The following is a 25,123-nucleotide window of genomic DNA, read 5'->3' on the forward strand; positions in this document are numbered from 1 at the left end:
TCTATTTGGAGAATTTGTCATCTCCAAGAAAATATAATGAATTATGCAGATGAATTCTGTACATTTTATGACTCTCCAGATACGATTCTTAATATACATGGGCATCAGCAATGGAATACCTGCTGCAGTACATGCTTGTGCAGTTCTGTTCTGGCAGAACCTTATGACCTTGGTGCCTCTGATCAGAACTGCCCTAATTTCTGAGGAGGATGTCATGTCAAGTTACAGCAATGCAATCTGTCCTGGGGATCTGCCTCTGCTTGTTTTGGGATGCCTTTTTTTTCCACAGCATTTTGGGAAAAACTGTTTTACTGTTGAAAGAAGGGCTCTGTGGTTTCCATCCTGGAAGTAAATCCAGCACGTTTTATGACTCCTGCAGTTGAAATGAAGTGATTGGAGGGATACCACGCATTAAGTTAGCCTTGCTAATTATATCAAAATGTGCATTTTTCAAACCTCATTGTCCTTAAATTAAAATTGGATCTAAACTTGGAGTGCCAGGTTGTACTTTCTGAGTGTATTTCATGAGTTGGTGTTTGGAGGGCTTATAGTAAGGAAATAATAAAAAATCTTTCAGTGTAGAGAGTTTATTGCCTTACCCTCCTAGTAGGTGCAGTTTTGCCAGCAAATAAGTTCTGTCAGGGTGGGAGATAGATAATTTATAGCAGTCCCCCAACAACAGCAGCAAAAGAATAGGGGGAAAGTGCTTTTTAATGAATTTGAATTGAAACCATACCAGCATAAGAATGGTTAACTATTTTATTTAAAGGAAACTTCTGTCTGGGCCTTAGAGTGATGCTGACACTGGTATTGAAACTCTTTTTTTCAGTTCTGTTTTACTTCTCTAACCTTTGGAAAGCCACTGATAGCTAAATTTTAGAAGGTAATTTGTTGACTTAAAAGAAATTTTTTTCTGCAAAGGGATGATTAGTAGGATTTTCAAAAATGCTCAAGCAATTCTGTCTCTGAATTCCCATTAGTATCAAAGGCAGAGGTCAGGTACTTCAGAAAAGGCCAGCTGTCTATTTGCCCCTCAAAGAACACCATGGCAAATCTGGATTTTAGCTCTTTCTGCTTTTATTACTGACCAGAATCTGGGTTTAGCAGAGTTTGGAGTCTTTAATTAGTTAAGGTTTAAATCGGGCTGAGAAGATGTATTATTATAAATTCCTTGTAAAGGAGAGTTTTCTTAAATTTGCCCAGATGATGACAGTGGGTAATATAGGTCTTTTCTGTTTAATCTCATAAATCTCACTGGAAGTAAAACAGCTCCAGAACCTGTAATAAAAAGATCCATCATTTCCCTGCAGCTATAATTGTTGGAAGCGTTGGCAGTAAGCTGCTGAGCGCTGCATTGAATCCTCCTGTGGCTTTGGAAATGTAATTTATTTTTTTTTTTCCCCCTCCACATTGCACCAAGACACAATTAATGCCATTTCTGTAATAAATATCAGAGCTCTGTTTTACAGCTCTCCAGACCCCTCTGAGGCTTTGGTGGGTGACACGTGTTGTACGTGGAGGTTTCCAGAAGAGCTGGGGCTTTCCATCAGGTTTGGGGGAGTCTGTTCTCAGAGATGTGTGTGTGCTTGCACAAATCAAATCTACCAGGGAGAGTGTGGAAAGGTATTTGCATCCCTTTGTTTTCAGTCAGACAAGAAACCAGATGTTGGCTTGGTGTTTGAGCACGCTGGAAGACAGAATCAAGTTAACAAAAGCATTAATATGTATGTTTTAAACAATTAATGGCTGGCTGACAGTGGCCAACTAAAGCAATGCTATATTTGGGCATTAATTTTGTGTATTGAGAGGAAATTAGTGTTTGTCTTTGTGTCTTCAGCATGTGTTGTATTACAAAATCAGCTACGGGCATGTAAATGTTTTTCTGATGAGAGAACTTAAATGACATTTGTGTTCACGTTTTGAAGGTTTGGAAATTAGGATATGAAATTTTTGTTTCAAAATGTAGACACATTTACAGTTTGAAATAGTCCTTCTAATCTGTGGCCTTAAAAACTCAGTGGAGAATTGTGAAGTTGGCCTAGTAGCATTGAGGTTTGGTTGGTTTGTTTGTTTTAATAAGAACAATTGCACATCTGCATACTTTCATTCCATTTCTTGGATGCTGCCAGGCATGCAGGTGCATTTAATGCTTTTTTTCCTTCATCTGAGACACTTACTGATAAATTTTAACAGAAATTAATGAAGCCACAAGTTTCACAGAATTGCCCTATTCCAGGATTTGGGACTGGCTCTAAGAGCAGTAACAAATATCACAACGTAACAAAGCTGTGAGGTTTGGATACAGAAACTAATACATTAGCACAGCAGTTTTCACAGAAAAACCCGTTCTATTCTCCTGTATTTTCCATGCCAGAGAGAGCATGTGTAGAGACAGAGGTATGAATTCAAAGAAACAAAAACCTGAAGATATAGAAAATATATTGCTTTTGTTTTCCCATTTAAAAAGAAATTCTTCCATTGACTTAGCTGAGGAGGGGGAACTAACAGCACTAGACAACAAGGTTTTAAAAGTTTTTGTTTTTTTTTTTTCAGAAAATATTTGTATTTTAATTCTAAAATAAACACACCAAGGTAATTGGCTCTTTGAAGAAGTATTTTGTTCGCAAATTTTGAAAATAGGAGTAGCAAGAAAAGTACGAAATGATACAAGAGGAAACTAAACTGTAAATAAATACAGTGATGACTATTCACAGGAAGCATGAGTGGGATGCTTTTTAAAAGCTAGTTATATAGATGTGTTTTAAATATCTAGTTACTGGAGAGGATGTCTCCAAGTGACTCCCAAAACAGAGTAAGTGCAACAACACGCGTGGATTTGATGTGGCACACAGAGGTGAAGCCTGTGCTTAAATGGATGCATAATGAATACTTATTTAGATGTCATAGAGAATAAACCCACAAATCCAGTCACAGACATACCCAGTGGAGTAATTAGTGAGATGAAAAGGCAGCGTGTGATGTTGGGATGGATGCGGGCCGTGTGTCACGGGACTGCTCATGCATCTGGAGAGCCTGGGGACAGGAAAATTCCCTGATTTGCTGCTCACCTGTAGCAGAGGCAGCCTGCAGAGGGGTGGGCTGTGAGCAGGAGTGATGCTGGGTTGGGCTGTGGGGCTGCAGGAGGGGTTTGCAGCATCTGGTCGTGTTTTGTCCATCGTGGTGCTGTGTGAGTGATTTATTCCATGGCAGGAGCTGGAAACTTTCCTGGCTCAATGTTTAAGGTTTTTATTGCATCTCCAAGGATGAATTGGTTTCTTGGGAATCCCTCTGTGAGATTTGGAGTCTGCATATCTCAAAACCTGAGGGAGCAGGGCAGTGAGCAGTCTGTGGGGTTGGGCTCTCCAGCCACAGGCATTCCCAGGCTAAGCCACTCCTGTTAGATTAAGTTTTTTCTAACTCAGAAATTAAAAACTTTTGTTCTATTTTCAATCTCATGTAAAAAAATACAAATGTTATAATTTACACTATTATGATCAAAAACTATTTCTTAATTACAATGCATTGTGTTTCTTAACTTATTGATTTTAATCACACTATGCTATAAATGTTTTAAAACTAATCATCTAAAATGACCCCTCATAAGTCTTATTACATCTTTCCTAGTATAAAATATCTAGTCTTATTTACTAAACCAACCTTTAGAATTTATTTCTAGTTCTATTTCTCTCTCAACAATATCTATCTTGTTCCACAATATTTCAAATCAACATTTCTTATCTCAAAGTTTGTACACAAATACATACTGCATAAACTTTCTATTAAACTTTAAAAATTCTCTACAAATTCATTTCCCACACACCCCAAGACCCTTATTTTCAGCATTTGAACTCACCCATGCAGGATTATCCTTTATCATCAAAAGTGACTCCTTTCAGGAAGGTGATGCTTGTGTGTTGGCTGGGTTTTTGCTGCAGCAGGGTCCCAGTGAGGCTGCAGCTGTGTCTGTGGGAGGGCTGCGCTGCCCTGCCTGTCTCAGAGGAGCTTTCCAGCCCTGCTGATTTATGAGACATCCTGATGAGTAACTGGGGTAGGCTTGGGCTGAAATGCACAGTTAACTCGTCTCCTCTGTGGCAAGGCATCCTAAATCAAGTCCTTTGCCCCTGTGTTGCTGTTGCACTAGGGATGGCTGAATAAAGTGACGCAGACTTTTATGTTGTTAAAAGGTAAATGTGAAGTTTTTTATTATATATCACATTCTTTTTACAGGCAGCTGTGAGAAGGTGGGGCCTGATTAGTCCTCAATTAACACTGCTCACATTATTGGCTAAGTAGGAGCAGCACTCTTCTTGTACACATCTTAGAAGTAAAAAAGTAAAAAAATCCATCCAACACACATGGATTTGATGTGGCACACAGACTTGAAGCCTTAAGCTTAAATGGATGCATAGTGAATACTTATTTAGATGTCATAAAAAATGAACCCACAAATTGAGTCACAGATGTACCCAGTAAGTACAGGAGTACAGGAAGTAGGAACAACACATTATTATCCTGAGCACAGGAAAACAGGAGCAACACTTTTCTTGTACACATATAGTGTACTTAATAGTGGGTAATAAGAAAAACACTCTTCTTGTGCACATATAGTGTACTTAGAGTGGCTAAAAAGAACAACACTCTCTTTGTGCACATCTTGCAAGTAAACAAATTTAAAATGACAGTTGTAAAGATTAAGGATATAATAATATATCCTTAATCAGTTGCAAAGATTAGGGATATATAATATTCATAATATATATTATAATTCTATAATATATTAGTAGGGAGAAGGGACTATATAATATATATATATATATAAGGGACTATATAAGGGACTATATAATATATATATATATATTACTATATAATATATAATAATAATTATATATTATATATATTATTTATATATTATAATATTATATATAGAATATATACTATATGTAATGTATATAATATATTATATATATTATTATTATATTACTATATAATATATAATAATATATAATAGATTACTATATAATATATATTATATAGTAATAACATATATATTTAAAAAAAAATATATATATATAATATCTAAAATTTCAGACCCTTGCTGAATGCCACCTGAGCAAGCCAAATCAGAGCCTGCATAGTGCTCTCCTTTCAGGCAGGGTGGGAGGAAATGCATATTTTGCAGGAACCCCCATACTTTGCAAATCTGAGGGGTTCTTAGACTCTAAGTGAGAACCACCGGTGTTAAGGGCAGGTTGGTAAAGTATTTATCTGATAAACAAGGTTCTTGTAGAAGTGTATGAAGGTTACATTGTCCCTTCTGAGTGCTGGACCCTTGTCATAAATGCAATAAACGTGACAGATCTTACATTACTGTCGTGATCTCACACAGCAGTCATTGCTCAGCTGCCTTATGGGATTTCGTTCTGGGTCTTACAAATGCTTTTTAAAAACCAGCCAGGTGCCTGATTTTTTAAGGTGCAACATATCTTTTATTGTTTCCTATCTCCTGATTACTGTATTAATCCTAATATATGAACATTTAAATTATTCTGAAATATCTCTTACTGCATCTTTCCTTGAGCACGCTGCTCCAAGTGGAGTAATCAAATAATCTGTGAAGTGTTTCAGTCTGCCATGTCAAAAAGACTGAAAAAACCAAATTGTTGGTGGTGATGGAGAGTGTCAGAGTTAGCTGGATGCACTGTGTTTGGAGCAAAGGTAAAGACAAAGTTGAATTTCTTAGGTACGTGCTCTGATTCAGCAGAATGGTGGTGGACATAAATAATTTGGATTAATTACAATTATTAGGGCCAAAATTATTATTTTATTTTATTACTTATTATTTTATCTGCAGGAAGGCTCAGATGCAGAACTGTCCCAGAGATTTCAGTGTGCAGCCCCCGGCTGCTGGGTTGTGAGTGGATCAGAAAGAAGGGTGAAAGTAGAAAAGGAAGAAGGTAGATCGGAGAAATGGGTGTCACCAGAGCTGTGGCAGGGCAGTGCCTTGCCTGCAGAGTCCAATCCTCTTGGAATGCAGTGGGAAAGGAGGCTCTCCTATTGCTGTTTGCCATGGGTGAAAAGAAAACTTGAGCCTTTAGCACTGGCAAAACACCACTTTTATTAAGTTTCTATTGAAGGACTGCTCTGAGTATGATAAATGGATGGACTGAACACAGTCACCTGCAGTATCTCACTTGGAAATAGTAGAGAAATACTGAATGAGAGAAGGAAGTTAAGATGTGGAAAAAAGGTTACTTGGCAACATCAGAGTGTTTGTAAGGGAGAGAAAGAAGGGTCAGGGACTTATTGAATTTTGATGATAGACTTTTCTGTAAGTCATGGCACGAATGGAAAAATCCCAAACCAGGTTTCAGCCATACTCTAACGCAGACCAGGGTTTGTTTGGAAGCTGCAGAGAAGAGCAAAGCCTGGCTGCTGTGTACAAACAAAATTGGGCTCCCCAGGCAGGCAGTGCTGGTTTAGCTCCAGCAGAGATGCTCTGAACAAGTTCTGTGCTGCTGCTGAAAGCTGGTGTTCATTTTTTGTGCTGTCTGGAGTAAACATGCTGGGAAGTAGGGAAATGTTGATTAGGGGACCCCCATATTTTGGAAGGAAGACACCATGTAGGAAAGCACTAGGATTGCAGTTCTGCCCAGCATGCCAGTGCAATTTCAATAGGTAAATTAATTTTTCTCTGGAATAATAACTGTATTAATTTCAAACCCTTGCTGAGAAAAAAAAAAATACATTGATTGTTAGATTTTTCTCCTGGGTTTCTGCAGTGGTAACAGTTTCATGGCTCAGGTAATTGTACCTGCTGCTTTGGGTGGAACAGGAGGTACAATACTAAACCCCAGGAAGAGTCATCCACCAAATTCTCTGCTCTCCAGTCCAGCTGGCAGTAGAATCTGTTTTTAAAGTAAGCATCATCTTGGAGAGCCTGAATTTTGCAAATTAATTCAGTGGCCTGTGTCAACAAGGTATGGCATTTGATGGTAAATACAGCTTGATTGGAAAGACCTAATTATGGTACCTAGGAAAAGGTAGTCTATCAAATATTTCCCCCCTAGTGCTTCCACCACTATTATTTTTGCTGTGAATAGTCTAACAAATAGAATACATAATTAATATAATATATATTTATATATATGTATATATAGTATATATTAATGTAATATAATATATATAATATCTAAAATAATGAATTAATATAATTTAAAAATGCCAACAAAATTAAATTCTAGCTCAGTAAGATCTTGTTAGTAAGTGCATTCAGAGGGCCAGTTTTCCACTGGACACCAGGACATATCCATATGGAATCTGATTTCTGGAGCCACTCTAAAACTCCGCAGGGCAGGGAACTGATTTGCACCCTGGAGGATGCTTCTGGTATTTCTCACCTGTGCAGGGAGCTGAAGTTCAAGGCACTGGTAGAAATTTTCACACAGTTCAGTGTACACCAAAAACAAAATGCTAATTTAGTTTACAGTTCAGTAAAAAAAAAGCAATACTTCAAAAGTCAGTATTTTCTCAAGTTTTGTGCTTTATTTTCTATTACTGACCATACATCTCATCATAACTGTGGGGATTTAGGACAAACAAATTCACAATGATGTCTACTGGTGTTTGTTTTCAGTGTGGAGAGCACAAGTAATAAAACCCATTTAAAGGTTTTATTATTAGTTCATTAGTTTTATTATTATTGTTTAATTTTAGCCTAATTTTCAGGCACCGATTTTTGAATGCCTGTTGCGCCAGTTTGCCCAAATAAATCTTTAAACAGCATTATTTTGGGATGCTTTAAAGTAGCTGGAGCTTGGTTCCACTAGCCTGATAATTTGAGATGTAAGTGCACTATTATTCTGACATAACTCCTCAATACCTCAACATTTCTAGCTGGAGCTGAGCTCCAACCATGATCAAAGTGGCACATCAATGGAACGAACTGAAGTTTTGTGGGATTGGGATGGGATTTTCTGTGGCACTAATCCAGACGCTGTGCTATTCAAGTGTTGAGCAAATCAAATTATGGTAACTCTGCAGAGAAATATTTGCTATTCCAAAGTAGGCAATGGATTGTCTTTTGTATTTAAGTTTTTCTGTTACAAATTAGAGCTTCTAAGCACTAAGTATGCATAAAGCATTTCAACTACCTATTTTTTTCCTCTATTGTGCTTAAAAGAAAAGTCACCAAAAACCAAATGACTAGACTTCCATGATGGGTCGCATGTAGCTGATAAGATAAGATTACCAAATGCAGTTCACAAACAACCAATTGAACTAAATTTTCCCAGCATTGTTGGCTATAGAAAAAAAAGTTTTATATGTGTGATAACACATCAGTCCTGACTTTATAGATTCTGCGATGATGAGCTCAGGATTTTGTTTGAGTTTAGGAAGCTGCCACTAGACTTAGTTCTGCAGTTTCCAGCCTCCATCAAAGCACTCCTGAATGTACCTTATTGTGTGTAAACAAATGCTCTGTGCTGGGATCTGTAGGAGAACCTGTGCCCTTGAACAAAATCAGCTGCTGAGTGTTGTATTTGCTGGGACACCCGTGACACGAAGGAATGATGAATGTGACTCCATGTTCTCAGAAAGCTAATTTATTATTTTATGATACTGTATTATATTAAAGAAAGCTATACTAAACTATACTAATGGATACAGAAAGGATACAGACAGAATGCTAAAAAGATAATAATGAAAACTCGTGACTCTTTCCAGAGTCCTGACACAACTTGGCCCTGATTGGCCGAAGAGTGAAAACAATTCACATGAAACCAATGAAATAATCACCTGTTGGATAAACAATCTCCAACCACAGTCCAAAGGAGCAAAACACAAGAGAAGCAAATGAGATAATTATTGTTTTCCTTTTTCTCTGAGGCTTCTCAGCTTCCAGGAGAAAAATCCTGGGTGAAGGGATTTTTCAGAAAATGGGAGTGTGACAGCTGAGCTCAGGTGGACCACCTGGCTGACCTGGTATCCCATGGCTCCTGTACCTGTCCATGTGTAAGGCACAGGATGTAAGACATCCCAACTCAAAGCCTCCTAAATCCATTTTTCCCTGTGTTTGAACACACTTTAGTACCACAGAATAGCCATATTCGTTTGTATTTCATCTTCCTTTCCTCACCAGGTAAGTTTTTAGCAGCGCTGGGTTTTTGGCAGCGCGCGGCGTGAGTCAGTGGACGCGCGGCTGCTCTCCTGGAGGGAGCAGCGTGCTGCTACTGCAATAATGGATGTGAGGCTTTGAACCTTGTGACTGTTGTGGGATCTTTGTGTCTGCTCCAGGGTCGACCCCATCCCATATGACACTCCAAAGCCAGCGGGCCACACGCGCTTTGTCTGCGTCTCAGACACGCACTCCAGAACAGATGGCATCCAGATGCCCTACGGGGACATCCTGCTCCACACGGGCGACTTCACCGAGCTGGGACTGCCCTCTGAGGTTAAGAAGTTTAATGACTGGTTAGGTAAGGAATTACTGCCTTTTGGTGACCCCAATTAACCCCTCCTGTCCCAGTGTCACTCACTGCCTGCTAATTGAATTAGGGCGCTCGAGAAATCTCCCCCTGCGCTCGCTCCGCTTGTCCTCGTGTCATGTGCTGCTTCTAGCCTCACTTGTCAATAGTCATAACAAATTATTACTATTATTATTACTATCATTATCAATATCATTATCATTATTATTATTATTATTATTTCTCTTAATTAAGACAAATTCAGAAACTTTGCTGCATTTCTGCATTACCTCAGGGAAAGGATTCCTTGCAGCCCCCTGGGAGTGCTGAGGAGGTGGTGGCACCTCGTGCAAAGGATGCAGTTTGTTCCCTTAGCTGGTGCTGTGGGGGTTTTGTGTCCACTCCAAAAACTGCTGCTGGCTGTGTTTTGGGTTTGCTGTAGCTTACAGCAGAGCTGGAAGTTGCATGGATTGGAAATTATCAAAGTCCTTCTTCCCATGTAGCAGAATCAATAATACTGTTTGGAAGAGTATTGATTTAAAAATATAATAATAATAACAACAATTTTTTATATATATTAAAAATAATGTCTATATCTATAGTATTAGAGATATATAATAATCCTCTATCTATAATGTTAATATATAATACTATCTATACATCATATGTTATATATAATTATTATATAATATTATATAAATTATAATGCATAATATATATAATATAATAGAGAAAATGTATATACCATATCTATAATATATATTATATTCTATATAAAATATGTTATTTATATGTATTAAATAAATATATATTATATATAATATATACTATTTATATATATATATGATATTTGGAGAATTTGGTGGGTGATATTCATATGCTTGCCCCTTTCATGTGGAGTACAGGTATTTTATCTTTGATCACGGGCCGTCAGCATCTCTTTGGTAGAATACTGTCTTTAGGGAGAGAAAAAAAAAAGTCTATTCCCAGAGATAAAGATCATTTTAAAGATAGAAATGAAAACTTTTACCTTTAAACAACTCATCTTTGAGAAAGTACCCCATAAGTTAACATAGCCCATTAAGACAACTGTAAAAAAAGCTGATAAAAAAATAGAAGAAATTTCACAATTACAATTTTCCTCAAGCAGCTACTCTTCATAATAAGAAACACAAAAAACCTATTTTCTTACAGATAAGTCTCCATAACATTAACAAAAAAGACTTGTCTCCCTAAGTAAACTAAAGAAAGATTATTCTAAAAGTAGTAAACTAACTAAAATTTTAGGATTTGTTTCTTTACGTTATCAGTGAGAACGAAAAGGTTACAGAAAGGTGAGAAGTGTCCTAAAAGTTTTATTATAATTTTTATTACTTTTTCTTTTAGTTACCATTAAGAAATTTCTCTTTATACCCTTTGAGAGTTTTAAGCTTTACCTTTCCCCTAGTCCTACTTCACAACAAGAAATAAGAGAGTGCATCCTAGTGAATGCACTGGTGATTAGCCCGCACTAAACCCACCACACTCATTAGAACATAAACCAAAAAAACCCTCAAATTAACAAACCAAACCCACTACAAACACCTTTGATATTCTGCTGCATTTGACAGCATGTTGCTGGAACTGAGGGCAGTTCAACAGTAAGAGCAGAGAACCGAAAGGAAGGAGGGGAACTTGTGTGGGAACAACTTTCCTGTTGTTGGCAATGCCACTGGCAGCCTGGTTGTGCACTGCCAGCTCACCCCTTGCTCTAGAAATACCCAGGGCTGAGGGTGACTTGAGCAGCTGCTTTTCAAAAAAACATCAGAATGGATTTTTATATATATTTTTAATATATAAAAAGTATTTCAGAGCAAAGCTCTATCATCAGGTTTTACTGCATTCTCCCTTGCCTGCTGTGTGATGGCAACATCTCTGCATATTTTATCTTGTGTGCATCTTACCTATTTTATCATATCTCTCTCAGCATCTCAAATTTTATTGCATTGGAGTTCCTTGGCTGATCCTTCATATCAAGAGATATGTCAGGAACATTTGGTTTTACAAAAGGAATATTTAAATAGAAGAACTTGTACATTGTCTGTCTTGTCATCCTTCTTTGCATTTTCTTCATACTCTTCTTTCTGCCTGACCTCCTCTGATTTCCAAAACCCCATTTGAATTTGAATTTTTTATTGCTGTGCACGTGGGAGTGGGGCTCTCTAACTACACCAGTGCAACTTACCTGTACTGTTCTCATTTCTAGAAGGGAACGGAAATTTCTAGAAGGTGATACTAGATTTGGTAGGCTCAAAACTGTCCTTTTTCTGTGTGCAATTGCAGCTCCAGAGGAGGAATTGCCTCTTGGAGAGCACAGATCTCCCTGGTGCATTGCTGAGAGCAGGCTCTGGCCACCTGAGTTCCTCTTTGGCCCCTGAGTAATTTCACAAATGCTCTTTAGGCACAGCCAGAGCCTGTGGCCAGTGCTTGGCATTTGAAAACACTCAGGGCTGCAGAAAGCCGGCCCAAATATTCTGCCAGGGTGCTTTCACCCTTCCCTGGGCCATCCTGCAGTGCTGGCATCCTCTGGGCATTCCTTGCGTCTCACAGGGGGTTCATGAGGATATTATTTTAGCACATAGGTCCCAACATAACATTCCCAAGAGAAGAATTATAACCCTTGGGATAGATTGTGTTCCAGCCTCAACAATTTACCAGGGGGCTTTCTTAGCATATATGCATAACTTCTTGGAGAAGACAGTGTAGTGTTTATCTGAAAAAAGCAGATTTTGCAGGCAGTTTCACTGAAACTGGAAGCTCTGAGTGTTGGAGGGCCCGCTGGCTTTAGCCTCAGGCTTTCATAGTTCATCTACAAAGAAAATCTTTTTTTACATGCTGAGAGTCCACTTGCATTTTCTCATATCTATATATACACATATATAAATGCGTATATATACAAATATATAAATGTGTACATATACAGATACATTTGTATATATACACATATATTTGTATAGATACACATATATATATACATACATATACAAGTATATATATGTATATACACATATATAAGTCTATATGTATGTGTGTATGTATATAGATATTATATTTTATATATGATATATACTTATTTATGTATTAAATGTATATTGCATAATAATATATAATAAAATAGAATATATTATATATATAACTATATTATGTAACAAATAATAATATAATATAATGATATATATTGTCATAAATATATAAAAATACATATAAATATGCATAAATATATAAATATATAAAATTTTATATATATATATATATATATATATATATATATATATATATATATATATATATATATGACAATACCAGTAATTAGGTTCCTTTCCTAATTAGGTTCCTGACCCAGGGCAAGCCCAGCAAATTGCTTCACCTGTGGGAATGTTGATGAATACTTGCTTCAGTGCAAATATTCCTCACCAGGAATCAAAACCACCAAAGGCAGCCATGTCCTTTTGCCTCTCTTTTCAGACTCCTGTCTCCAAAATGTGTTAGCTGTGTTTTACCAATTATTATCTTCTTATTTACTGTGTGTGTTTTGATGATTTGATGAAGATTTGATGCCTTCATGGATGAGAGGTGATGATGTGCTATAGTTAAAAAAATACATACCAGGATCAAGCAGGATTCCTTTTGCTTCCTCAGTAGCATCTTTTCTTCACCATAGTTGGTAGGAACCTTTTTCCAGAGCTACACACTGAGAATCAAATGCATCAAATACAAGGTGGTCCTTACGGAAAAATGTTTTTCTGTCTTTCCTGGCTCTGGTTTTCTCCCCTGGCGGTTGTGTTGTGGAGCTGCAATGAGGACAAGGCATCTGTGTCATTTATGTCATGAGGGAGAGAAGCCAGATCAAAGCTGGCTTTCATTCTGCAGCTCATCTTACCCACTCTGTGGTAAAAACCAGGTCTTGCCTCCATTAGAATTATATCATGGCATAACTAAAACACAGTGACTCCCCAATTTTTACTGGCAGTAAAGCCAAGGGGAAAGTTGAGAGATGATTATTCTGTGCTCCTGCCTTGCTTGTCCTTTGGTGGGCATTACATATCCCAGTTTTACAGGGCTGAGAGCACTAAAGCCCTGCTGGTTTATATCTTTTAGATTTTGCATCCCTTTGCCACAATTTGGGTCTTTCAGCTGGGAAAAATGTTCGGGTTTTGCCTGTCCATTTCATCCACGCTCATCCTTCCTCCTTGCCTCCACAGCCCAGCCATGGAGCTTGCTTTCCACCCTCCCTTTCCCATTCTCCCCAGTTCTCAGCCCTTGCAGCAACTTTTGCTAGTTAAACGCTTTTTCCCTTTGGCTGTTGCATTTTCATTATTGGTTTTGCGTGGAAGTCAGCTGGGCTTATACATTGAATAACCTCTGTGGTCACTTAGTGATTGCAGGCACTGGCTGAGGTAATTTATTCACTTTGTTTTGGTGTGAACATGTCCCTCGGGTCTTGTAACTGCTGTAATCACTTGACCTTAGGGACTGTTAAATGCTTTAAACACAGTTATTTTAAATTTATAATTGTTTTCATTAAAAATCTCTTCTGCTAACTTAACTAATTTTGTAGTAAACACAGCATTACTGTGCTGAGGAAGAATTGAGATGTTATTCTGTGCCAAATGTAATTTTTACTGAATGTCTCAACTTGCCATTATTATCTCTGTTCATATTTTTTCCCATCCATTCTCATTCAGTCATATATGTGAAATGAAACAGAAGAATATCTAATTATAGCTCTGTCTTCATAGTGCAATATTTCCTTTTCTGGATGACGGGAAGTGATTGAATAACCCATAAGAAGTGAAGAGAAAGCAAAGATAAATTCAGGCAGATAGATCTTTAATGAGTTGATATGTTTATTTTGCTCACTTACTGTGGGCCTGATTGTGCATATGTGTGAATAATTTGAATTCATTTCAGAATTTTTTCTCGACTAGCTCATTTTATACTTTTTTCTTTAGTGTTTAAATCACACTGTGTTCATTTTTTGGTTCTGGTTTGTTTGTTTTTCCCCCCTGCAAGGTTTCTTCTATAACGAATATTACTGCAGGAGCTACCAAAATCTTCCAGTGGTAGATTTGGATAAATTCAGTAGGTGATCTTACTCCTGGTTATTGTCTGTGGGGCCGAATGTTGAATTTAGCTAGGTTTTTCCTGGCTTGTTCTAGGATTTAGCAACTTGACTCTTTCATGTGTTTTAAGTCTTGCTTTTGTTCTGAATGGTTATTTCTTTAAATTTCTTTGGGATGATGACTGTGAAAACTTTGTGGATGGTTTAGTGGCCAAATACATATGGGTTTGTACTGGAGCAGATATTTCTTTACCTGTAATATGTGCTTGCCTCTAGTTTGTTGCTAGAGCTAAAAAAAAATCAACCTTTTTTTCTGTGCTGTAGTTCCTTGATCATATTACTCGAAGTGAGAAGAAAAGAATGATTATATAATTTTAATGCAGAGTTTTTCTTGTTACCTCTGCATAAGTGCATGTGGTCCTCAGCAAAGTATTGCAAATTATTTTAGAGTTCATTTCTGTGTGGCCATTAGTAATTGAAAGTTGCAGCATCACCTTGGAATTGCTGGTTGTTATGTGGAATAGATGACAAAATGTAAATGTGGTGTTGCTCTCAGAGCTGTGGACAGACACTTGGTTCCAGTCCACAGTTAAATTTATGCATTAGTGCTGTGGAAATTTGAAATTATATTCAAAACTGTTAAGCCAGACACCTGCCAGAATGTGTTTGATATTGAAGATAGCATAATTCAATTTGAAAAAAAAAAAATTAAAAAATGAACTGTACCAGAATAGTATAATAGTAAGATCAAGCTCTTTTCTTGTCGCTGTTTAAAAATGCAGGGTCACATTCCTCTTTTATCCTTTCTCAGTCTCTCTGGTCTGGCTGAGTTATCTGGCTTCATCTCCTCGCCAGGCATGGCTCACTCAGGCTTTAGAGTGAGTGTGTTCCTGTTACTAATGTACACTGAGGACAGCTCCAGTGGCATCAAGTGTTTGTTCCTGAGGGCTTTTGCTCCCTGGAAGCATATTTCTGATTATTTTGGCATCTGACATCGCACTATTTCATATTAAAAAAACCAAGCAGTAAGTTCTAAATTTCTCCACATTCATAGGGGTATTAGCTCAAAGTATTCTGGGATAATTTAGAACCAGAAGGAAGCCTGTGAATATTTTAAAGCTAAATTATGGCAATAAAAACAAATCCCTTCCTTTTTTATAAATTGATTTATTTCTGATTTGTGTTTTTTACCATCTGGAGCATATTTTGAACTCTATATTGCTCTGCTTGTTACAGCTAGAATGAATAATTGACTAAACATAAAATACCATTTTGATGAACAAAACTCTGAGCCCTTGAAAAAAAAAATTGCATTCATTGCAAGTGAAAGAAAATGCTGAGGTGGCTTTAATGCTGTAAGTATGTGTGAGTTTGGCGCAGCTGTTGTGGGAGAGAGGGAAGCAGCTCCATGGAAAATCTGTTAATCCAATTTTGGAAACAACTGCCTTCCATGATGGCCCTGGTGAAAAGCTTCAGACACTGGGACACTGGGGTGGGATGGAGATATTTCATTTACAGGTTGAGCTGCTGCTGAGGACTTGTGGGTTTTTTAGTGATTTAGTAGTTCTATGGGTTATGGATCTCACTCTGTCCTTACCATAAAGTTTTAGAAACTTCTTCCTAGTTTATTTAGGGTTGATTGCTATATTACAGCTTAAGAATATTTCCTTTGCTTTTGTTCTAACTTAAACTGTGTTTAATGTCGTGTTTAAATTCCCATTTGTACTTAGTTTTCATCCCATATGGCTTGCCTGAATTATTAATCTCTGCTCAGCTTTTATTAGCGTATACCTTTTTATGATCTATTATTACTAATTTTTATCTTTGTTTTTTCTTCTCAAAATAACACAAAAATACAAATGCAAAAATAGTTTGAATGTTTCATTTTATTATATTTATAAAGTAGTGGGAAAACACAACCATATTGAGTTTTGTTGATAGGCTGAATAATTTTTCTTGGTGTAGCAAGGTGTAGTGCAGTGTGAAAACAAAGGTAGGAGAAAGTGCAATATAATTTCAAATTCTCCTTTTGTGCCAGAGTTATGGCTGCTTCTTCATATTTATCCTCTGCTCTGGGTCAGGTATGAGATGCTTTGTGGCAAACAGAACCCCAAAAGTACAACTTAGAAGGTAAAATAGAAGCCATTGGATAAAATGAATGTTGAGGTAGTAAAATTTCCACTGACCGAAATGGAATTTATCAGTGTAAGTGTAAGATCATTCATATCTGATCAGTTCTTTCTTGTTCTGCTCTTGTTATTCGTGGCAATTGTTCATAAAGAGATTGCACAAAAAATCCATTTTTGCTATCTCCTAATGGTCTCTAGAGAAACGGAGGGTTTTAAAACTGTGTTTGCTGCTAAAGTGTAAAATTCTCTTTACGAATTGCCATGGTCAGTCAAAGCAAATATAGAGGTGTTATTTGACAGCCACTAGAAAACTTGGCTCAGGTAAAACGTGCTTTCAAAGAGAATAATGTTCTGCAGTGAGTGGCTCTTTATAAGTTTAAACTAATATATTCATTTGGTAATTTTAAATGAAAGGAAGGAGCCAGTGAGCACTGCAAAGTACTGCACAATTCCTGAATGGATTTTCAATCACAATAATTGCTGGGTCATTTCTTGGATCTGCTTCCCTGGGCTGCTAATGTTGTCTTAGAAGGGGGGAGGGGATGATCAGCTTTCTTATAACGAGCTATAACCAAACCAAATGTATAAAAAAACCCCAAATAATTCTTCATTTCCATTCCCCCTTTCCTACAAATCCACTTTGAAACAGAAAAGAGATTTATGCCTGTTGTATAGAGCAGGCATGGGACAACCAGTGCCCCTCAAATAGAAACTTTTTCATCATATTCTTCCTCCAGTGCTGCTGCCACAGCCACATATTGAAATGAGAATGATTTCAGTGGAGAACAGCCGAGGGATTGATTCTTTGTACACCACCAGTTAATTCCTTCACTTGCAAATTTAATGTTGCATCAAAAACACAAAGTGCAAAAGTACTTCTTCCCTACATTTTCACCCTGTGCACGCCATATTAACAATAGCTAATTAAAATGAGCCCTTCTGTTAGCAGAGCATCACGTTACAGGCTGGGAAGAACAATGGTTTAGGGGTGGAGGAGTTGCTTTGAGCAGAGAGGGGTTGGGGCTGGGGAGAAAGCACTGCAGATTTTAGTATAATGTGAAGTGTTCAAAGAAATTTTATTTCATCATAAAGATTAGCAGGCTGTGTAATTCAATTTAAAGCTGGTTGGCGGTGTTCTGTCTATTACAAAGCCTTTTTCTTTTTTTTTTTTTTTATTGCCACTATTTTTTTATGTTGTATGTGACTACAAAACCTCATAGACGGCAGGAATGATCTTAGGGGTTTTGTACTTCCCACCTGCCTTCCTCTTTTCCATTCTGCATGTTAGGAAATATGTGAGATTACCTTAAACTGAGCTACAAAACAGTCTATCAGTGAAACACCATCCTGGATTTTTTTTTTGGCTTGTGTAAAATAATTTTTTTTGTGGCCCAACAGCCACTGAAAGTGGAGACCTGTTAAAAATGTTCGATTGAGAGGATTGAATTGAGCTTAAAACTCAAATGTTAGCATTTATTCACACTGGTTGTGGGCATTACCGTGCTGTAGAAAAGCAACATGCAGCAATTTATGGTAATGCAAGGCTGGCAGACCTTTCTCTTACAGTAATTGCCTATACTAGGGGGTTAATAAATGTTCCAAGAATTACTGACTTCTTTTTTTGTCTTGAAGAAAAACAGAGAGCTGCTTATTGCTGGCTATAACCAGCCTGCGTAGCTTGTTCATTAACCCTCTTGTTGCAGGGGGCTGAGTGTTTGAGCTTGGGCAATTCCTGCATGCCAAGGATGTGTCTTGGCACACAAGAAATTCCTGTGTCCCATCCACCCCTGTCAGGGTCTGCTAGGAGACTTTCAAACCTTCATTGCCTGTATTTAGGGAGCAGATTGGTTTTGGAGGGTGGGTGTTGTGTTTGTGGGCACCAACCTCTGGTAAGGAGAAGAAGAAGAGGAGAACCACTTTTCCCAGAGATGAAGGAACTTTTGTATTCCTTGTCCTGGTCTGTGCTGGGCATGGCAGGGAATGATGGCACCTGCTCTGTAGGGTGGCTCCAAGACCCACAGGAGGCACCTTCAGCCCAGGGAATGATACCTTGTGCAGGCTGAGCTAGCACAGAGGCTGGACAGAGCTAAAGAATAAAGCAGGGATTTCTTAAAAGGCCTTCAAGGGATACAACTTGGGCAGTACAGGAGCCTGGCCAGGGCTGCACCCAAGATGGACTCCAAGTCACAAGTGTTCATACCTTTTATAAGCTTTGGTCCATTTACATATTGGGGTTAATTGTCCAATTACAGCTTCAGGTTATGAAGTCCCATCCTCCCAGTTTCCTCTCCTCAATTCGCTGCTGTTTTATACTTTTTGGGGCTAAAGCTGCAGTGGTGTCCTTGGGCTGGAAAAGGATTGTTTTTCTGACTAGACTGTGAAGTGAACTTGCTAAGACTTTATATGAAGCTCAGAATTACATATTAAAGCACTACAAAATCTGGACAATTTGAAATCTAAACCTGAAGGCATCAGTGCTAATGACGCTTTGAGAAGGCTGACCTAGAACAGAGACCAGAGAGAGTTAAAGAATAAAGCAGGGATTTATTGAAAGCATCTCCTCCATGGATCCACCTTGGGCAGCACCAGAGCCCAGCCAGGGCTGCGCCCAACATGACCTGAAATGGCCCCAAAATGCACGAGCGCTCCCGGGCTCTCTCCCTGGGATCAGTTCTGCTCCATTTGCACCTTGCAGTTCATTGTCCCATTCCAGCTTTAGCCCAGGCAGTCCCACCCTGCTTGTTTTTCTCTCTGCAGCCCACGGTGTTTGTGCTCTGGGGCTGAGATTGGGATCATTTGTCCTTGGTGCCCAGCTGGAGCAGGAATTGTTTTGTCTCCCTGCTCTGTGCACAGAGCTCACCATCCCTGAATGTGAAGCTCAGAAATACAGAAAAAGCAGCACAGAATGTGAAAAACATAAAAGCTGAAGCCTGAGGCATCAGGAGGACTCTCAGTGCTCCTCAGCCTGTGACACCACAGCAGGGTGGGATTGTGGTGGCCCTGCCACAGCTTTGGGAATGTTTGGGACGTTCCTCAGGACTTGTGGTGGCTCTGAGGCTCAGGTCGGGTCAGTGCCTCACCTCACTGAGCTATTCTGGTCTCTTTGCTCCTCCTGCACCCCAGCTGAGAGGTGACAGTCGCCAAACCCTCCCTGGCCACTGGTGGTGCCTTTGGTGGAGAAGGAGCAAAGCAGCACACCGGGGAACAGCAGTGTAAGGAGAGAGGCTGTGGAAAGCCAACACGGGGAGAACAAAATAACATCAAACTGGGGGTGGGGTGGAGAGTACAAAGAAGAGGGAGACAAATGGAGAGCACAGGGACATAAAGTACTGGACCTGGTTTTTTTCACTTGCTTTTTCCAGAGCTTCATCTCTTCTCGAGTTAATAAAATTAGGATATGAGAGCTCAGGAACACTCTGTGCTTTGAATTTCCTGTAATTTTTGGTAAGTGAACCATAAAGACCTCAGAATTATGTGCATTTTTTCTAATGAACCAGAAGCTTTCACGTCACAGGGCAGGCTGGGTATCAGAGTGCAGGAGCTCCTTCTCTCTTGAATGTTGCCATTACATTTTTTTTTTGGCATAACCGGCTGACACAAAGGGTTCTAAGTTTAAAACTGAGCTGCAAATGATAAAGAATTACCCACATGTCCTTACTCTTCCCTGAGCTGCTCTCCCCCATATGTTGCTCTGAAGGCTCCCTGCTCCCTCAGCAGCACTTGGCATTTGCCTTCACTCCTGAGAGATGAGCAGAGAAGCTGCAAGGCAGGCACAGATTTCCTGCAGCTTTGTGCAGGAGATGTCTCCTGAGCATGGCAGGGAAGGAATTTTCTCCTTCTCCTCTCCTCTGCCCCAAGTTTCAGTGGTTGATGCAGCTGTAGCCAGGCCTGGGGTGCTGAGAGTAGAGGTCCTGGACTGCTGTCCCCTCTAAAACCCCATGAGGCTGCTGAGGGGCTTGGAACACAAGCCCTGTGAGGGAGCTGGGGGAGAAAAGGAGACTCAGGGCTGACCTTATCACTCTCTGCAGCTCCTGAAGGGTGCCTGTGGTCAGGTGGGGTTGGGCTTTCTCTCCAGGAACCGACAGAACCAGAGGGCACAGCCTTAAGCTGTGGTAAGAGAAATTTAGGTTGGATATTAGGAAAAAGTTTTTCACAGAAAGGGTGATAAAGTTCTGGAATGGCTGCCTGGGGAGGTGGTGGAGTCCCCATCGCTGGGTGTGTTTAACAAAGCCTGGATGTGGCACTGGGTGCCAGGGTTTAATGGAAGTGTTGGAGATGGATTGGACTCGATGATCTTGAAGGTCTCTTCCAACCTAGTGACTCTGAATTCTGGGAATTTTGGGAATTCCCAAGGAGGTGCTAGAGTCACCATCCCTGGGTGTGTTTAACAAAGCCTGGATGTGGCACTGGGTGCCAGGGTTTAATTGAGGTGTTCAGATGGATTGGACTCGATGCTCTTGAAGGTCTCTTCCAACCCAGTGATTCTGTGAATTCTGTGAGTTTTGGGAATTCCCAAGGAGGTGCTGGAGTCACCATCCCTGGATGTGTTTAACAAAGCCTGGATGTGGCACTGGGTGCCAGGGTTGAGTTGAGGGGTTGGACTCAGTGATCTTGAAGGTCTCTTCCAAACCTGTGATTCTGGGATTCTGTGAATTCTGTGAATTTTGGGAATTCCCAAGGAGGTGCTGGAGTCACCATCCCTGGGTGTGCTTAACAAAGCCTGGATGTGGCACTGGGTGCCAGGGTTGAGTTGAGCTGTTGGGGATGGGTTGGACTCGGTGATCTTGAAGGTCTCTTCCAACCATGTGAATTCTGTGACCCACACTGTACAGAAAGCCACTCCCCATGTGCTGTAAATGACAATCCTGTGCCATTAGAGTGGGAAGGGCAGGGGAGGACGCCCTGCTGTGGTGGGCACAGGCACAGGGGGAGGAAGCAGACACCTCTGCTGTGGGGGTGGAAGGGCTCTGGCATTGCAGTGAGGTGCCAGAGGGGAAGCAATACAGCTATTCATTTTTTGTTTTAAAGGCTAGGAAAGATGGCTAAAATGGGTAAGTCAAGAGAGATCCTACTCTGCAGAAAGCACACAAGGTGAAACATTGCTTGCTCCAACAATTAACCACAGCATTTAATTGCAGAAATATTTATTGGTGGATCGGGATTCCCAATGTCCTTCTCTGCACTAGGGTGCAGATTGTGCATCATACAGATTTTCAAGCGCCTTGTGAAAATGCTGCTTGAACATTTTCAAATTCACAACAATAAGTGCCATAAATCTCACACATTCATTTTAAAACATTTCACTTCTAGGTTAGAGGCTTACAATTATCCTTATTGAGGAGCAGAGGTGGCAGCAGCAGATCTTTCCTTTTCCTGTAACAGGGGCAGCAAAGATCAAGAATTTCACCTGAATTATCTTACAAATAAAAGCATGCAAACTCTCTGCTGCAGAATGGGGTTTACATTGCATACACTGTTTTTCATATTTTTTTTCTGTTTTGTCCTGCCTTTGGAAGGAGAATTAGGAGGTATTTCAGTTTTCTGCAATGAAATTCAAGATCTGGATCCTTAAAAAAAACCTTCAGTGTGAATTTGCCCAGTCTGCTGTGAGATCCTGGGATGCTGCAGCACAAATTTACAGCAAATAAACTGGAAATTGAAATTCTGCAGAGCCAGTAGAAAAGAGGAGGTGGCAAGAAACAGTAGCCAGGGGTGAGACAGAGAACTGAGAAATCACTGGTGCCAACGTCTATAGTTACCACTCCAGACCTTTATCAGGCTTCAAGCTTCCTTCTCACTCTCTTTTTAGTGTTTAGTGTTTGTGGGTAAACTCTCAAAAGGAAGGGATCTCTGCCCTCCTGCTCAGGGAATTCTGGAATTCCCTCCTGCTCAGGGAATTCTGGATGGCCAGGAAGAAAACCTGCCCAAGAGGAATATTCAGCTCCTTGCAGTAACACGATGCAGCTGGAGGGGTTTGGTTGAATCTCTCAGTAGCTGAGGAGCCTCTCTGTGAGCTGGATTCCTCAAAAGGAATTTCCTTAGGGGGCTCAGGAGATTCCTGGCATCCAAGTTCACCTTGGAAGACTGTAATGGAACGTTTGGCTTAATTTGGAATAATAAATTTAAACAGGGGGTTCAGAAGATAGTGCTGGAGGTTCCTGAAGACCTGCCTGGACATCTGAGCTGCTGCAATTTCTGTTTGCATTCTCTGTGCACCTTCTCTTTGTGTTCTGTCCTCCACAAACAGCTCAGAAAGGGCCCTTGGAGGTGGTTCTGGAACACACATATATATCCCTGCTGGATATTGCACTCTAGAAGTGGAGTTTAGGCTCAAGCTTTTGATTTCTGCCCTCCAACTTAAAAAAGGAAGGAACAATTAGAAAAGGAAGGAGCAACAGGAAGGAAGGAACAGTTCCCAACAAGCATCAGTATTGCCATGTGAAAATATATTTAAAACTACCTTGGAATATCAAACTTGCTTCTTATACTCCAGTATTTACAAATTTAAGCACAAACCTTGGTCACAGGGTAAAATCTCAAGAGCAGCTGATTGTTTTAGCACACTGGAGAATGTTCCATTCTCAGAGTTGTTAAAAAGCTGTAGTCCTGCTTTTAGGCAGGAGTTCATGCTTTTAAAGCCTCTGGGATATTAAAAAAAATATTTTATCTTATTTCTTCTCTTTAAGTTTATTTTCCTTGTGATTATTCTTGCTATCCCTGCTTTTATCTTTCCTTTTATCATTATGGACATATATCCACATAACACTGGTACTGATAGTTAGATAATTATGAATCCCAGTATGTTTTGTAGTTTCCCAACAATATGCTCAAAAATAATCATTTTAAAGGAAGGATTTCAGTTCCAGGTATAAAATCAGGAAGTTATGTAGGGTATAATGTATCATATAAAGAAAATAGTTTTTAGGAGCATCTTGCTTGTGTATTTGGAGATTTTTCTCTTTGTAAGAAATGCTGTGGATACCTTCCTGGGATACAGAAAAAAGGAGATATTTGAAGGGATTGTTTTTCAGAAATTCTGACTGGGCTCTACCAGGCCAGAAGACAGAGGAAGGTGATTTCCTACTGCTTTGTGCATTTGTAAGTCTCAGAGATTTTCTTCTGGAAATGAGAAAGCAAATGATGGGAGCTAGCTCAAAGACTTGGGAAACAGGAAAATGTTTTGGAGATCATGTGTTCCCCTGCATTTATTTGTTCATATTTAGATGGGTGGGTAGGTACTGGGAGGATCCTGATGGGGTGTGTGTGTTGGTCAGTCCTGTGGGCAGAAATGCAATTTCTGCTGCTTGTTTCAAGGTCTCTATCAGTTAGATGGAAGAATTTGGGGCAGAATCTAGATCTGGCTCCTGCACTCATAATTCTCATTTCCTTCACTAAGTAGTGAAGAAATTATATCAAACCTTGCTTCTCTTTTAAATAAACTTTTTTTTCTGGAAAATCTCGTCCTTTTAGCTTTCCCTGGCCTTTTGTAGTGTGAAAATCCATGTACATTAGAATACCAAGACATTGTCTGTGATAATTATGATTAGCTTAATTACTTTCTGTATAATTGTTTCTCAAGATGACCTCCTTTTCGGTGGCTTAATTCATTTATTTTAGGGGGAAAAAAAAGACTTAATTGGAATTGTAGATGACAGAGATAAAGGGTATGTTCTGGGAAATTGGTCCAGATCTGTTTGTGTCAGGCAGTGGAAGCTGGTTTTTATATTCTTAAGATTCATGGAGAAAAATAATTTAAATTGATACAGTACGTGTGTGCACAAGGTAATATCAACAACCAATGTATTATTTCAAAATCTGGTGAATTTCTTCATGGAGGATTAGGTTATATAGTGTGGTGGGCTCTGAAAAGAAAATAGAATTGTGTATTGATGCCTTGAGAAATATTATTTGAGGGCAATAAAATGTTCTCTGGAATTCCCTCCTGAGTGGAGAAAATGGAGTTTGTTTGCGGTAATTGCATTTTCTAGCATTTGCTTTCGTGCTTTCCAATATGAGTTAAGCCAATTGGAACCTGTGATTTTGTTTTGCTTATTGGCAAAAGCACCATGTAAATTGATCCGTGATGTATTTAGAGAGAATGCTTTGAAAGTTTTGAGAGAGAGATGCCTTTCTGTTATTAGATTTAGCTAGTATTAGGGTTCATTTTTACGTTTTAGCCTAATGCAATAGTAACCAAAAATGTTTCTTTTCAATTAAGTCTAAATTCAGTCCAAGAAGGACATTTCTACTTAGCCCTACTGGCACTGAGAGCTTAAGTTCCAGCCTTAGTGTTTGGAGTTCAAGGTCAGAGGCATTTGAAACCACACAAGGTGCTGAAATTGGGCTAAAATTGGTCAGCCCTGGTACATTAAGATCTCGATTGCAGGAGAAAAATCCCATTTTGTCCAACAGAACTTTAGATTTATTTC

General features: G+C 39.2%; 1 protein-coding gene across 4 annotated transcripts in view; it reads left to right on the forward strand.

Annotated features, from left to right (window-relative positions):
- MPPED2 (metallophosphoesterase domain containing 2) overlaps positions 1–25,123 on the forward strand; it is a 123,002-nt gene that overhangs the window by 33,875 nt on the left and 64,004 nt on the right. For all 4 annotated transcript variants that reach the window (XM_054283724.1, XM_054283727.1, XM_054283726.1 and 1 more), the window contains exon 3: positions 9,295–9,476. In XM_054283724.1, coding sequence (XP_054139699.1) covers positions 9,295–9,476 — 182 coding nt within the window. The remainder of the gene's footprint in view (positions 1–9,294; positions 9,477–25,123) is intronic.

This window comes from Melozone crissalis, unplaced genomic scaffold, assembly GCF_028551555.1.
Source record: "Melozone crissalis strain CALT ecotype California unplaced genomic scaffold, PUWL_Pcris_2 ptg000038l_1, whole genome shotgun sequence".
NCBI classification, from domain to species: Eukaryota; Metazoa; Chordata; class Aves; order Passeriformes; family Passerellidae; genus Melozone; species Melozone crissalis.